The sequence below is a fragment of the Chanos chanos genome, chromosome 2 (genome assembly GCF_902362185.1).
Source record: "Chanos chanos chromosome 2, fChaCha1.1, whole genome shotgun sequence".
Classification (NCBI taxonomy): domain Eukaryota; kingdom Metazoa; phylum Chordata; class Actinopteri; order Gonorynchiformes; family Chanidae; genus Chanos; species Chanos chanos.
In genome coordinates, this window is record NC_044496.1 from 9884417 (window position 1) to 9900877 (window position 16461).

The 16461-nt window shown below is 37.9% G+C and overlaps 1 protein-coding gene across 1 annotated transcript; it reads left to right on the forward strand.

Moving 5' to 3' along the window:
- The first annotated feature begins 7786 nt into the window (after positions 1-7786).
- slc1a2a (solute carrier family 1 member 2a) lies at positions 7787-15005 on the forward strand. The gene is made up of 10 exons (XM_030794447.1): positions 7787-7931; positions 8964-9116; positions 9560-9810; positions 10210-10345; positions 10643-10769; positions 11018-11251; positions 11596-11790; positions 12972-13106; positions 13381-13600; positions 14934-15005. Exons 1-10 carry the CDS (start codon positions 7796-7798, stop codon positions 15003-15005), a joined length of 1659 nt encoding a protein of 552 aa, XP_030650307.1. The 5' UTR covers positions 7787-7795.
- Positions 15006-16461: the final 1456 nt, after the last annotated feature.

Genomic DNA, 16461 nt, shown 5'->3' on the forward strand with positions numbered 1-16461 from the left:
TTCCTAGGTAGAATGGTTGAGAAAATTCTACTGCTCATTGACGCAAACGTTCAGTTGAAAAGTTACCAGTTCTTCAGGACTCGTAAGTTTCTTTGTGTATGTGTATATCCAAGTGGAATGGTAGTTACCTAAAAGAACATCAGCTGAAACATGTGGATTATGATTAGACATTTACATATACATTTGTATGATATGAATATTTGCTTTGCAGAGTTAATCAAGATTCAAGACCAGTTGTACAGAATAATTTTTATTTAACTGTGAATTCATGAATATTTTGCTTGGGTATTATGCATTGTTCCTTTAATAGTGAATCATTCTTGTGGTACTAATGCTGTTAAATGTCTGAGGTCTCACTCTCAGTGCCTGGCAGTATTAAGTCTAGAATCCAAACATTTGAATTGACTCCAGAGGAAACACATTATAACACGGAATAATATGAAATATGGTTGGTTAGCTGTAAAAAAGAGGTTTTGAAATATGAGTTTTGGCTGGCTGAGAAATGTAGAGGTTTTATTATGCGCTAAAGGATATCTATCTTTTCAATGATTGTATCCCTCCATACAACACTTGAATACTAATTCTAAAAAAATGGTCAGATTTTTTATATGATTTACACAGTAGTACATGATTTACAACTAAAAAAAATGATTCAGTGTATAAAGAGTGCTCAGATCTAGAGAATGACTTTCAAAGTCCTTTCACATGTTCATTCAGAACAGCTTATAAAGGAGTCAACCAGGACAAAGATGATGTGATTTCAGTCAAGGTTTTTATAAGAGTGGTTTTATTTTGTAAATGTGCTTTCAGTTGCCTTGCCAACACCTTACGATCTCTCTGGGTGTAGGCTGTAGGACACATCTAAACACTGCAGAGCCTTAGAGTGCCTTTAGGAACGTGACTTCATAGTTTATTGCAGGCTTTGCGACAGGGGGTTTGCAAATCCCCAGGGATTTATGGTGGTACTGTAGGAGGTTTGTGGGATTGTATGAATACGAATGCAAATATGAAATATTTTATTAATCCTTAGGGAAATCCGAGTGTCACAACAGCACCATCCAGCACAAATCAAACACAACAATAGAATAAAATAAAACAAAATAAAATAAAATAAAATAAAATAAAATGTGATGGAAACATCAATGTCAAATTAAATTAACTTAAATAAACATCAATGTCAAATTAAAATCTCAGGGGAGTAATAATTTGGGCTGAAAGGGTCCAACTGGTAAAAAGGTTGAGGCCCCCTGGTTGTAATTAAGCAGACATGAGGACTATACACACATTGCAAGCTTTAAATAGACATACTATAATATTTCTCACAACAGTTTAGCAATCTGTTCAACAATGTCACAATGTCACACTGTGGCATAATGTCACAGCTAAGTTCAGTGACTGACCAGATACAAGTGCAAGAATGGTAAGGAAGGAAGTAAAAGAGCGCATTACAATCAAAGACAGGTAGAAACAGTGCTGAGGAACAGGGGGCTACTCTAAAAATGCAAGAGAAGAAGCTATCACCCAATTTGGTGAAGAAGCAGTGCTAATAGTTGGGTTGCTATGAACAATCATCAACAGAACAGCTATAGTACCACCATTATAACAGAGCAGGTCTGCTGCATCATAAAATTACAATGTGCCATGCAGAGTATGTCAAAAGTAACTGCTGAGTAATACCCACCATAGGGGTTAAGGTATCTTCATCACAAAAAAGTAAACAGACACAGGTCAGCCTTAAAACAGCTCTAATAATTGATACTGAAGCGTCCCACTGACTGACAGCCAATCTTCAGGACTATGACAACGACAATCCTCAGCAGTAAACCTCAAAAATATATCAGGTCACCATGACACAAATCATCCCATACTCTTTCATCATTTAATTTCGGTTCAATTCTACTCTGTACAGTAGACATTGTCACAAAGCAGTTTTATGGCAGAGGGACATTTCAGACCTCCAGTTAGCAAACCTTTTAAAAAAAAAAATACAATCTAGCTGTAACAGGAAAAACCTTGAGAGGAAACAAGACTCTAAGGGGGAGCCCGGTGCGCTCTGGGTAGCAGAATACTGTGGAATTCAACACAGTTCATCAAAACTCAAACCAGAAAGCCTAAGGTGATCTTGTGACAGCTGCATCAAATTTTGAGAAAAATTGTCCATGCAGCACTGATATGTGACCTTAGACAGGAGGGTGATTTTCATCAAAGCATGAACTGTTGGGGGAGCAACCACTAACAAGGAAGCAACAGTGTGGTATGCAGGGCTGAGCCACTTAAATCATTACATTTACAGCACATTACACTTATTCACTTAGCAGATGCATTAATCCAAAACGACCTCCAACTGAGACACCGTTCAGAACAAAACACTTAAGATAGTAATGATATCTTATTCCCATTTTTTTTTTTTTTTTTTTTTTTTTGCAGTTTAGTAAAATGAAAAATGTAAAAATGAATATAAGAAACATTATATGTTGTGACCAGCCAGTTTACAGTTTGCTGCAACATGCTAACAGCCAGAATCAGAATCAGAATCAGAGTCAGAATAGTGAGGTTGTTTGAAACAAACAAACAAACAAACAAACAGCAACAACAAAACAAACCCCAACAAGACAGGATTATCAAGGTGATATGAGATCCGCCTCAGGACACTTGTTGTGTAGGTGCAAAGACAATAAGGGTTAGAGGTTAACAAGTTGCATCTTGTTTTAGGTAGAGAAGGCAATTCTCACAAGGTGGAGTGAGGGCAGGCCTGACAAAATAAGCAAGCACGCAGGTTGGCATGCCAGCAGGGTCAAAGCGGTGCCTTCAGGACTTCAGTAGATGATCATATTGTTGGATGACTACGAGGATGCTGGTTTCATTATCTACATCAAATCGTAGTGCATTGAAATTGTTCTGAGGAAATATGATAAGGATGATAATTAATTGCAAGAATGAAATCATTCTTGAAGTCATTCATTCATCTACAGGCTTTTTGAAGTAGTTTTTTAAAACTTAAAGGATGCCTCGTCGGATCTTGGATCTGTGCTTGGACAATAGCTCTGATTGGCTAAGAAATTAAACCTAGCCTCCTTAATATAGTATCTTAAGTCAGCGTGCAGACTTTTTTCACCTTGGGTGGAACCACTGCTTCATGTGGCCAACATGTAGCAAACATGCATGTGAGTAACCATGTGCACATGTTATGCAACAGAAACAAATGAATCCTGGGAGCTGTATTTCCAAACAGAAACACAATGTATTTTCCCCATCACTGTTTCATTTGACTTATCAGATTTACTGAAGCTGGGATTGTCCATCACTTTGTTCAAGGCACACTTACATTAATGGTACTGAGTTACATACTGCAACAATATTTTAGGCCTGTTCAGATCTGCACTGTTGATACCATTTTAAGTTTCCTTTTTGGGATTGATTTATGGGGTAAAACTCACACGCAATATTACACAATATTACAGCTGATATTGTATCTCACTTTGGTTTACAGGTATATATACTTATCTGCACATAATGTGTATGTGTTTGTGCCTACATGTATGTGTGTGAATGTGCATTCATGTCTATGTGTGTGTTGGATTAGAGAAGCTCAGGACAGATTAGTTAATTATAGACACCTGTCTGCTAAGCATGAAGATGAGTCAGGTGTGTGTGCGTGAGGAGACCTGCAGGGAGAGGAACAGGCATGCAGCAGCACTGGCAAACCAGCAGATGGGAGTCCATGTGCCTGTACACTATCTCTCACTTTAAGCATGTGTTCAGACACACACCCACCAGCCCGTACAAACACACACACACACACACACACACACACACACACACACACACACACACACACACACACACACACACACAATTCCACCGCTCTTTCACAAAACCAGTGCTTAACACTCTAGTTCAGAGAAAGCCTTAAGGGATTGCCCTTTATAGTCTTAAAGTCATGAGGATCTTTGTAGTAAACCTGTGCATCTGCAGTAATATAATATAACTGATTCAAATTCTTATTTAAATGAATATATTTTACAAATAGATCTCCAGGCAAATGTACGCTATGACTAAAACACACAAAAAAAAAAAAAACACTGGAAGGATAAATTGAGGTTTTTTTTTTTAAATCTACATCTATATTTTAATTTTTTTAAATTCCTTATAACTCAAGCAAGCAAACTGTCTGAATCGATTATCCCAAAAAGATGTCTATGCACAATTGCCAGTCATTATGTGGATACACAGCCTTCAGAGCACAAGGTCATGTCATAAGGACGCTGTGAACCAGTGGACAGTTTACGTCCATCTGACCATGCACAGGCTACTTTAGCCAAGCACTCACTGAAACACTAGCGAGATTGTTAAGTTGTTTAGTGGTGTGTGTATATATATATATATATTTGTGCCAGTTTGATCACATAACAGTTACCGTGACAATATAATGAGACGTTCTAGTTAGGTCACTTAGAAAGCAGACATGGATCAGTCATTTATTTGGAGGCAATGAAAATAATATTGAAGTGGAGTTTGTTTCCTTTTTGTTTTCCACATTCTTTCCTCTTTGGGCTGACTTCTATGGAACTTTTCGGGTAACGTTGTTAGAAAATTACATGGACACGTGGCCAGCGCTGGTGCAACACTCTAGAGTAATGTGAAGTGTTAAATATTGTTCAGTGACAGATTAAACCAAAAAGTCTATGCATGCTCCCACCAACCCACTTGTAAAGTGCAGGTTAATGTTTCTGGATTTCTGGATTATTGCTTACCTATCTGTTGAAATTGTGCATTAGCATGACACACACACACACACACACACACACAGAGAGAGAGGGAGAGAGAGAGAAAGAGAGAGAGAGAAAGAGAGGGATGAGACAGAGAGGGAAAGAGAATGTACTCTCAAGGATTTCACCTGCTGCTTACATTTAATCTGGTCTGCTGGCTCCTCCCTGACCCTTCTCCCATGCTCCCTGGGGAACCCTGAACAGTTTGTGTCTGATCATTCCTGTGGTGCCCATGGTTGGATGAGACTGCTTGGTTGACTGTGGATGGTAATTGGAATCATCAGTCAATGAATGAAAGTTCTTTACAGCTTGAAATCAAGTTGGTTTTCTTTTTCTAGTTTTATTTTATCAAAGTTCTATGTTGTTTTTTTCTCCGCTGCACTAAGTGCAGGGATATCTGTGGCACATTTCTGATGATCTGGACTGGATCGCCTGATGGATAACCTGTGATACTTCCATTCTTTAGAACACACCTCTCTTGCAGTCCATGGCTGAGTAGATATTTATAACGGATAGATTTCCCATTGAAAGCAACGGTAATACAGCAGGTAAGACTTTTTGGTAATTCATAAAATGAAGCAGGCCTAATGCATTTGACACCAGAAACTTGGAAATCATTATGGTCTCTCAAGCTATTCATGATAATAAATGGGGATTTAGGCAATGTTGCTTGGTACTGGAAATTTTTTTTTATAAGTTATCGAGAAGACTTACCTTGTACATGCCAGAAATCAGGCTGTGTTTACTATTTAGGATTTTTCAAGACCAAGGTGTAGCTGGAGAAAGGTCTGTTTTCAAGTGCCATCAAACCAGATGATGTATCAGAGATAAAATCATGGTTTGACCTTGGGATTGAATGATAATGCTTATCCTAAATTAAAATGGACTCCAGACAAGGTCATATTGTCGCTTTCCTCAGATCTCAAGCCAATAAGCTTTGTGCATCAGATTTGCATGCTCACTGAGGATGAAGATCCTGTCAACAAATCACCCACTGCAAATAATCAGATTGGATGTGAAACAGAATGAGTAGACAGTTTATCCATTTGCATTGTGTCAGTGCAACAAACTGCTTTTGTTAGTGCAACAAACAACAAACAAACAGTAAACTGTTCATGTGGACTTGTTTAACTTTTTCCATTTGTTGCTGTTTCAGTGTGAGGTCGAATTAAAAAGATACCATAGTTTAATAACGTGTTTAAGACTTTGTTGTTTTAGAGTTATGCATCTGCCATGACAAAAGCATTTATTCAAATGTCCTGACCCATGTTTTTTTTTTTTTTTTCCCTCTGGGATCTATTACATGGTACTCCATGTTCAGGGCTAAATGACACCTTGACTTTTCCTGGGTAGGCCCGACTGTTGTGCAATACAATTACTGCAGTACTTGGAGTGCTAAAATTAACCAGTTAACAAGCTTATATGTCATTAGAGCTGGAGCAGTGTGTATCAGACAGCCTCTGATTTACCTGGCACTGCAGATCCTAAATCCTGTCCATCAGCTGCATGGGGACAGGGATGCTGCACAGCATTCATGTTGAAAGAATGAAAAAAGGAAAAAAAAACCCCAAAAAACCTCCAAAAAGTCATTGAAAACAAGTCATTCTTTTTTTGTGTGCAAGGCTTTTATCTTTTTTTGTGTGCAAGCAACTACTGGACAAAGATAATAAATCGGTTTTTTTTATGCATGTTTTGATTCATTTTCAGGGAGTCGGTATGGCATATTTCTGTATGTGTGAGGGGTTGAAACATGGCAGATGAGCTGAAAGAAGCGTGACTAGCCGTCACACCATAAACTGTGTGGTGTGTTGAACTACTTGCATGTTTAATTGCCCCAAGCCCCTTAGTTATGTAACCAAACAAGGTTGTGTCCAGTGGGGGAGAGAGGGGAAGAAGAGGTGACTTCTAGGTATTAGACCCTTTAAGCCAGACCACAACAAAGCCTGTTGTGTCATGTGACGTGCCTTGCCACAGGTAATTGGTGAAGAGCTGTCACAGACACTGATGAGTTTTAAGTAAATGTTGTTCAAAACCCTGTTATTATCAGGAACCTCATTCACACTCACTGAAGGAGCGAACACAAATCATTCTCCACCGCAAACTTGATCAAACATCTTACAGATGGGGAACATTTTTTAATTCAAATTCAATTTTATTTTACTGTGCCAAGATATACTGGCATAGTAATGAAAACTACCAGTCTATTCCCAGCAAAATAGACAAATGTGCACTTTGTTCTTTCAGTCAGCGCTATAGATCAGTGCAGCAATATGCTGCATCAGATTTAAAAGGAATTATGTCCCAAAAGGTCTAATTAGTTATCTTATCTAGGAGGATGGACACTGGCTTTTATGACTTTTTGTAAGATCGGGAGGAATTCCGGGGTAACGAGTAGACTTTTATGTTGTCGTTCCTTCATCTTATTTACATTTGCTATTCTTAACAAGTCCAACTTCTATGCTTGCATGAATAAAAGGCAAATGACATTTCATATCCCTTTTCACATCACAGTGTAAGAGATGGCAAGCAGCTCATTTTATAATGATTATTAATGGTTTAAAAGAGCCATGAGAGTCAGGAGGTTTGGTTTGTGAATGACCACTGTAAGGATGCATAGAAAAATGTCAATGTATTGTTTGCTACAAACACAGCAGGTAAACCTGCAGTGCCATACTTACCACTCCACAAACTGTGGAGAAACAGAGAGAGAGAGAGAGAGAGAGAGAGAGAGAGAGAGAGAGAGAGAGAGATGTAATGTAATTACATTTTCCAGCAGATAGATTTCCCATACCATTTGTTGTTCTGCCTCAAACTCTTTTACAGGGTACAGAGTACCTTTTAGATTGATGGTTTTATAGATCTGTAATGCTCAGAAAATTAAAATATATAAAAATAAAGTTTTCTTGAATTTCCTCAGATGCTAATAATTCACAGCTAAGACAAAAAAAAAACCCCTTTGATCTCTGGGGTGCTGTAGGTCTGTTCCTTAACTTTTTCTGGATCTGTTTTGTCACAGTGCCAACAGGATGCAAAAGCAAGTAGAGGTCAGAATGCACGAGAGTCACCTGGACATGGAGCCCCCCGTTCCTCCAGCAGAGCCCGTGTGTGGGGGCTTCTGTGACAGAATAATGAGGAATTTGCTTCTAACAGTCACAGTTCTTGGTAAGTCTTTTTGTTTTTTCTCTATCATCTGTTTTTGACCATGCATTTGATCGTCCCTCTCTCTTCTTCCTCTTCCTCTCCTCCTTTTTCTATCTCCTTCTCTCTCATTACATCACATTTCTGCAAAATGGAGAGTAAAAATTCTCTGCGCCTCCTTTCTCCTGAGTCGTAAAAATGCACACCTTTAGCAAGATAATACACCTTTAGACATTCAGAGTACGGTCAGAGAAGCAAGCTTTGTCATTTTTTTTCTTGCAAGGTATTAGCTGGAGCTTTAATTCCCCTGCATTGGTTACAAAGAGATCAAATAGTTACCTGAGGCCAATCTCGTCACACTTTGTTAAGACCTGCTTGTCCTTTGTGGCTAAACCTATTGCTGAAAACATTTCAACGAGTATGTTCATGCTGACGTTCAATTTAATATGACATTACTAGAATATGAAACTCAAACAAGAATATAAAAAAATGTGTCAAGTCACTTATTTCAGCCTAAAACTCCAGTTCGTCTGTATCTGTTCATCTGATCCAATACGTAGAACTTCCTCAAATAGAATTTTTTTGCCCACTTTATGTACTATTACATTAACTACAGTAATTAACTACAGTAATGTGTAATTGTATGACTATTTCTGAAATGAAAGTTCCAAAAATGTTCTTATCTAGTAAAAGTATACATATTGAAAACAAAAGTGGGCAAGAATACCTGTGTGAGGAACTGTAGAGGCCATATTAGATTTATTTTATACATGTTTGCCTGATTAAATCGATTGAGTATTTTTACCCGGGCATATAAAAGCAATTAAAATAACGCCAAATTAAAATTGAATGTTCTTTCAGAGTGTTTATTTTCATTCAGCAGTGTGAAGTAGCCCACATGTTTTAGCTTTATTTGGCCGAGCAGATATGGATACAGTTCAGCTTTACTCACAATCAGACTAAGGTTTAACTTTTTCTGCGTTATGGACATTGTTGACAGAAAGTGTATATGTGTGTGTGTGTGTGTGTGTGTGTGTGTCTGTGTGTGTGTTATAGGTGTGGTTGTAGGCTCTGTTGCTGGAATTCTCCTTCGCTATGCCTCACCACTCCCTCCGGACCTGATTATGATCATTGCCTTCCCTGGAGACATCCTCATGAGGATGCTGAAGATGCTTATCCTTCCCCTCATTATCTCCAGTCTAATCACAGGTATGCTGAGGAGCAAGCCCGACAACACACATAGTTTGATTTCATAGCTATCTGGTTCAAATTTGGACCCGGTTTAGCCAGGCATTTAGTTACATGTAATCTCCAAAAGAGTAACACCACAAATAATTTGCCTTTAACAAAAGCATGAATGAGTCAACAACGGATAGTTTCTTATATAAATGAGCATTCATGAGGAGAAATAATAACATCTGTAAGCAATCTTTTTGATAACTTTATTTGGCAGTTGTCTTATATATATACATGTCAACAAATTCAGATTTAACTTAGCCAATAATGCTTATCACCTTTCCCATGATCGATAGCATAATCATCATCTATACTGATCTTTAAAATGTAAAGTGCAAAGTATGAATATTAACGCAAAAACATTACAAAAAGCAATATTATTGTTAAGTGCCAGTGTACTGCTTTTCCAATTACAGGGCTGGCAGGATTGGATGCCAAATCCAGTGGACGTCTTGGAACGAGGGCAATGGTTTATTACATGTCCACCACGATTATTGCTGCCATTTTGGGAGTGATTCTTGTGCTGGCCATTCACCCTGGCAACCCTAAACTGAAGGCTAACCTGGGAGAAGGGAAGAAGAATGACGAAGTGTCCAGTTTAGATGCCTTCTTTGACCTTATCCGAAATTTATTTCCAGAAAATCTGGTGCAGGCGTGCTTCCAACAGGTATGTATCTCCATTTAAAATGCTGAGCATGGCCAAGTGCATTCATATTTCTATGCAGAACAAAATTATATATGGCACAAAACCATTTTGTAAATGCACTTCATTTGCATTAACTGAATAGAGCAAGATCTTCCTTGACAAATGGTACAAATAGTTCAGTAATGTGCAGAACAATTGCTATAAGAATTTATGATACGAATTTGAACACTTTGAACAATATGACATTTAAAATATGACACTCTGCATGAAATTCACTTAAGTGGTTGAAGTAAGGATGTTCCGAAAATGTTGTTTTAAATTATTTAAGAGAAGATGAGAGAAAAATGAAGTTATTAACATTCCTCTCTCTCTCCCTCTCTCTCTCTCTCTCTCTCTCTCTCTATCTCTCGTCCTCTGTAGATCCAGACTGTGACTAGTAGGGTAGAAGTTGCCCCTCCTCCTCCCACAAGATTTAATGGACGAAATGCAACAAAGGGGGCAGCAAAATATGTTGTGAAGAAATCTCTTCAGTTCAAGAGTGGCATGAATGTGTTGGGTAAGTAAACATAAATCATTAACAGTCAGTCCTACATAAAGCTGATTTACACTGAATGCTGCTGAACCAAATGGTGTTTTAAACTGATAAGATAGTTTGTACATATGTTTGTACATACATTCATATTTTGCCCTTTATTTCTTTTTCTATTTTTATTTAAGCCTCATGCACCAACCTAATATGTAAACAATATATAAACATAATATATTAATGAATAAAAAGTTTAAGATAAAAAAAAATTGTTCGCCATGTAAATTTACGAATGTAAATGCTTAATCGTCCTTCCTTTTTTAACAGGTCTGATTGGGTTTTTTGTGGCATTCGGGATCTGTATGGGAAAGATGGGAGAACGAGCCAAACTGATGCTGGAGTTCTTCAATGTTCTTAACGAGATTGTTATGAGACTAGTGGGCATGATCATGTGGTCAGCTTTTTTATGATTGCTTCTTTCATTTTTTAATTCTTTTTATGAATACAGATTTCATCAGAAAAATGTAATCGATACATTTCCAGTATAATGAAAGACTAAATCATATTCTATTAACTATTGTCATTTTCTACTATTGTTCATATTCATTTTATTAAAAAGTATGCCACAAATTGCACAAGTCGTGCCACACACTGGCAAGAGGTGCCAGCATATTTTGAGCTAATGACTCTGCTGTGTTACAGGTATTCTCCTATTGGTATTGCGTGTCTGATCTGTGGAAAGATCATCTCTATTAATGATCTGGAGGTGGTGGCCAAGCAACTGGGAATGTACATGATTACAGTTATCATTGGCCTGATCATCCACGGTGCCATCTTCCTACCACTCATATATTTCATCATCGTCAGGAAAAACCCATTTAAATTCTTCATGGGCGTGTTCCAGGCCTGGGTGACTGCTTTGGGCACGGCCTCCAGGTACAGAATACTCACTGCACCTTCAAACCAGTGCCTCTGGAAGTTAGAGGTAGACGTTAAAGGCCACACTGAATTTTGAATCATTACAAAGGATACCTGTTCATGTTTAGCTTGCTTTTATACGTATTTATCTTCCCTTTATTGGTGAATTTTCCAGTGGAGAGAAAAAGCATATGTCCAAATTAACATTCAAATCATTCAGTTTGCCTGGGTATAGCTTATAAAACTGGTAGAGTTTGTCATGCTGCCTTGTAGATGGCAGACTGGAAGACTAACTGGTCAATATCAGGATGCCTAACAGAGCTTTAACTGGCACTTTGTCTTTATCTGGGATTTTCCCCCAGTGCTGGTACTCTGCCTGTAACCTTTCGTTGTCTGGAGGAGAACCTTGGCATTGACAAGAGGGTGACACGCTTCGTGCTGCCTGTTGGGGCCACTATCAATATGGATGGCACAGCTCTGTATGAGGCTGTTGCAGCCATTTTCATCGCACAAATGAATGGAATTGAACTGGATCCGGGTCAGATTGTGACTGTCAGGTATGTCCAGCATCTCTCCAGCACTCATATTCTGCTAATCTACCTCATAACAGACAACTGTAAAGCTTATATGTACACAACATGAAAGTAGCAAAGAATAGCTTTCTGATTCATTTGGAAAAATACACATAAACTCTTCAGAAAAGAAGATAATTTTCAACTCATAAGAGAAAGCATTGCTATGGTGAATTTTTGACTAACAAAATCAACATTTTAATACTCGAGTTTCTGAGGGAACACTAGAGATTTGAATTATTTTGAAAGAATTCACCAAACAAAGAAACATTCAAGCAGGAAATGAGAACAGTGATTTCAAGCTGAAATTCACTGACAATGATTAATGGATATGTAACAGCACAGCTATAAAAATTACAAAACCATGACCTCAAAAATGAATAAAGAACCGTTTCTACTCCTCTGTGACAGTCTTACCAAGGCCTCTCAGGACACTTATAACCAAGGCCCATGCATAACAATGTGTCACTGTAAGAATTCCAAACTAAGAATAAGTGTAGTCTAATGGCTTGTCTTTTACACTTTTAAAAAGAAGCCTTCCACCTGCAATATATACTTCCAAATAGTCAAATGGTAGTGGTTCTGTTACGATAGGGGCAGTCCTCTTTAGTAGCTCTAAAGCTGTTTGAGGTGATCAGCTACATGCTATTGTGTAAAAAGTGACTGCCTGAAAATGTTTCCATGTTTTAAGACAATAACAACACCATAGATGCTGTTAAATGGATTCCAGAGTTTCACGGACACCAGGAGGAAGACAGTGAGCTTTGATTGTTTAACTTATGGCTCATGAAGTGTAGAACAGATTTCTACCTACTTCATCTCTGAATGAACAGGAGGCTTCCCTCCTTGAAGAACAATTCAGTATCCCACCAGAAACAGTTAAAAACTTGTATAACAGTATTCCAAGAAGGACCAAGGCTGTTTTGAGAGCAAAAGGTGGCCAAAACCCTTAGCAGTTAATAACGACTCCTGTTGCTTGGTGTTTCCACTATTTTTTCTACAACAGTATTCTCGAGTATATTTGGCACCAGTCAGTAAATAAGGATGTGAGAAGATTAAATGATTCTGCTGTGTCTTATATACGAATTACTTGTACACTGTGAGGATCTATCTGTTGTGATCTTCTGCTAAATAAAGCAAATACATTTTTGTGTCTCTCACTATAGTTTGACTGCTACATTAGCTAGTGTTGGAGCTGCCAGTATTCCCAGTGCTGGACTTGTTACAATGCTTCTGATCCTGACTGCTGTGGGTTTGCCAACCTCGGATATCAGTTTACTGGTAGCGGTGGATTGGTTACTGTGAGTACATTTCAACTGTCTCCAGAATACGATTCCATTTTTCAAGAAACTGTTCCTCAAAAATAAAAAACAAGGAGTAAGATTTTGTTATCTTTTTCATTAATTTTTTTCAGATGGAAATACAATAGATGAGCCTACTTAACCATTCACATTTAAAATAAGAAAACATGTAGCATTCACCCAACATGAGATCTTGTACCTGTTTAGTTTTTTCCCTATAGAGATTATCTTGTGGCACGTGTCTCTTTGTTTGTTTCTCCACCTCACAAAACAGGGATCGCTTCCGAACCTCGGTGAATGTTGTTGGTGACTCGTATGGGGCAGGCATTGTGTACCACCTCTCCAAAGATGAGCTTGACACTTTTGATGCCCAGCAAATGAGGGGAGATGACTTAGAAATGGCCAAGACACAATCCTTCTATGAAAATAACACAAACCAGTGTGTATATGCTTCCCGCAACTCCTGTCCACAAGTCCTGATAGATGATTGCAAGGTACATTTTACTCTTACAGATAGAGAAACGTGTATGTAGAAACCTCTCTTTGTGCTACCCCCCCACAGTTTTGTTTTTGTTTTCCTTCTTATTTTTTTATACTGTCTTTTGTATTCTCGCCATTCCTGATGTGAATGCATGCACATTTATTTTGGAAACTTATGAGGGCAGAAAAAAAAAGAAATATTGTCTTATTTATTAAACACTTTATTTTTTTTATTTGATGAAATAGCAGCTCACTTACTCATTTCTGATAAAAAATATAAATATTTGCAAAAATGAATATGTATTCCTTACACTGAAGATGACCAGAGGACTTTGTTTTATGCATTTCAGTGTGCAGATTATTCAAATGCACACAATAACCTCAAATCTCTCACCTCTCTGTCGTGAGGGCTTTTTTGTCTGCACTCTATTTGTACATACTGTACCTAATTCTTTATTCTTCAAGTGTCTACACAAAGTCCTTAAAGCATTCCATTTTCTAAATGACAGATTTTGAATGTATCTTTCTAATTAAGGTATCATTTGTCTACCTGAGCTGAAACTCCTTAGCCATGGCAGAGATATATATTTTATTGTATCATATTCATGATTCATATTAGATAAGCAAAGCTCTTCTGATAAGGCAACCCAATAAAGGACATTAGGTAGAAGTGACCTAAAATGCCAAGCTGGCTTTGGCTTCAAATAGGTGTTGCTACAATAGACAGTTTATTTGACACTATATAGTTGGTGTAAATAATACTGCAGCTGTTCTGGTTGTATGACCACTGTTTTTTAAGGCAAACTTTTTGCATCCACTGACTGTGTGCAACATAAAGGCTGCTATTTCATGTCATTTCAGCCCTTTTACCAAGCACTGCTGATTACTCAGTTGGTTACTGTCAAGTGGCAGGAGAGAATTTTACATTATACATTATTCAATCTTATTTTATTTTAATTGATATTATTTTTCTCATAAATTATTCCATGTATCTTTTCTTCATTGTGGTAGTGTAAACATTTATGTTCCATGCTTGTCTGTTCCCAAACTATTTTATGACCATTAGTACGGTATTTTTATTTCAGTTCCCCTAGATGAGTTCCTTTGGGCAGAGACTCCATATGATACATGGACATTTATTAACAAATTCTGGTAACTCAATGCCTGTGGGACTTATACATTGGCACTCAAGTTAGCAGGCGGGATAACACTCATAAGGATGGTCTAAGAGTAATGCTAAATGGTTTCTCTGCTCCAAACCATAGAGAGTTTTTCGTAAAGGTAAATGCATTTTGAGTGTGCCTTGGCTCGGTCCAACAGTTAGTTGTCCCTGATAATTGCTTTCAGGTAACCTTGGCCTCAAATGGCTCCCCTGCGGAGTTCTCTGTTGTTGAGGAGGAACCATGGATACGTGAATAATACAGCACACAGTTCCAGCTCCGCCTTTTCCTGAATCCATACAAGCTTACCCTCCCTGGTGAAAACAAAACAAAAGAAAAACAAAAACAAAAACAAAAACAAAACAAAATAAAACCAGAATGAGAACGAAAACAAAGCCCCCCAAAAGAACACAAACTTTACACTCGCAGAAATGGCTCATCTTAACAATGAGTTTACCACATGTACAAGAACTAACCATTGCCTCTTGAGAGCAATCCTTTTTTACTGACTCATGACAGTGTTTGGAGCTGCGAGCAGTTGGTGCCATCAGCAAGGCACTTTTTGGTTGGTAGTCTAGGAGAGGCTTGACTGAGGGTTGTATTTCAAGCCTTACTTGTTAGTAAATGCCCTCAAAACTTACTTGTGAGTGACAGCCCATTGAAAATCGAAAGTATAAACTTTCTGGGAAGAATTGATGTTAGACAGGACAGAAAGCGCGTACTGTGGATTTTTGCAAATATTCTAAGAGAGCTATATATATTATTCCTACTTCATATGTCGTGAAAAGATTACATGGGTTAACATTTTCCATATTTTATGAATAACATTTTCTGTGGTCATTACCTCAGCTCGTTGAGTTGAAAAGTGTCTTTTTAGCTTCCTGAAAACTTTCCACCTTTTAACAGCCTACCAAACCAAAGCTTTGTGAACCTACATGTATTAACTGCACTTGAAATATCCATGTTAGGTATTATTTTGATAGTCTCATTCATTCTCAAAACTGACTTTTTCTAAGGTCAAATGAATTTGCATCATTTCTGGTTAAGAAAAAGGTGACTGGGTAGGGCCAGAAGTGGCAGTCTCTTTTCAGTAAGAGGTCTCAGCTGATTGGTCAGAGCCAGAAGTGACTTTCTGTGAGATGTGCAGCTTGTCTGTAATAGTCACCTTTGACTGGTTTGGCTTAGGCAGATTAACCCGTTGTGGCGGCACGCATGATCAGCCTCTTACCAATGTACTTAAGAAGCTCCAGAACGCTCAGTTGTATTTGCCTCCAAATACCGGCATGTATTTTTAGACACAGGACAACGTAAATGCCACGTAAGCAGTCGTACCGAAGACAGACACGAACCCTGACACTGAGATAAGAGTGATGCTCTTGATTAGAGCCTGCTATTGGATTAAGTTAGGCTGCAAGACAACACCTAACAACAACAACAACAACAACAAATAAGCACACAGTAAACTTATACATTCGTATTGTTATGAAGTCCAGTCAGTGTGTCTGTGCATATGTATCTTTAGGATGTTTTTGATTGAAGGGAGTTTTTTTTTTTTTTTTTTTTTTTTTCTCAAAGCTATTTTGCATGCTCAAACATTTGTATAGGTTGTGCATGTATTCTTGTGTGTTTTTGTTATGTGTTTATTTATTTATTTATTCATTTATTTGCTAAATGACAATCTTGCCTTGAAAATGTTAACTGCAAACTCTGCAGAC

What these genes read in the sequence shown, in the direction of transcription:
- slc1a2a (XM_030794447.1), top strand. Translation starts at nt 7,796, where the DNA reads ATGCAAAAGCAAGTAGAGGTCAGAATGCACGAGAGTCACCTGGACATG. An exon ending in TATCTCCAGTCTAATCACAG is followed by an intron (nt 9,117 to 9,559) that starts GTATGCTGAGGA and finishes TTCCAATTACAG; the next exon opens with GGCTGGCAGGATTGGATGCC. An exon ending in TGCAGGCGTGCTTCCAACAG is followed by an intron (nt 9,811 to 10,209) that starts GTATGTATCTCC and finishes CGTCCTCTGTAG; the next exon opens with ATCCAGACTGTGACTAGTAG.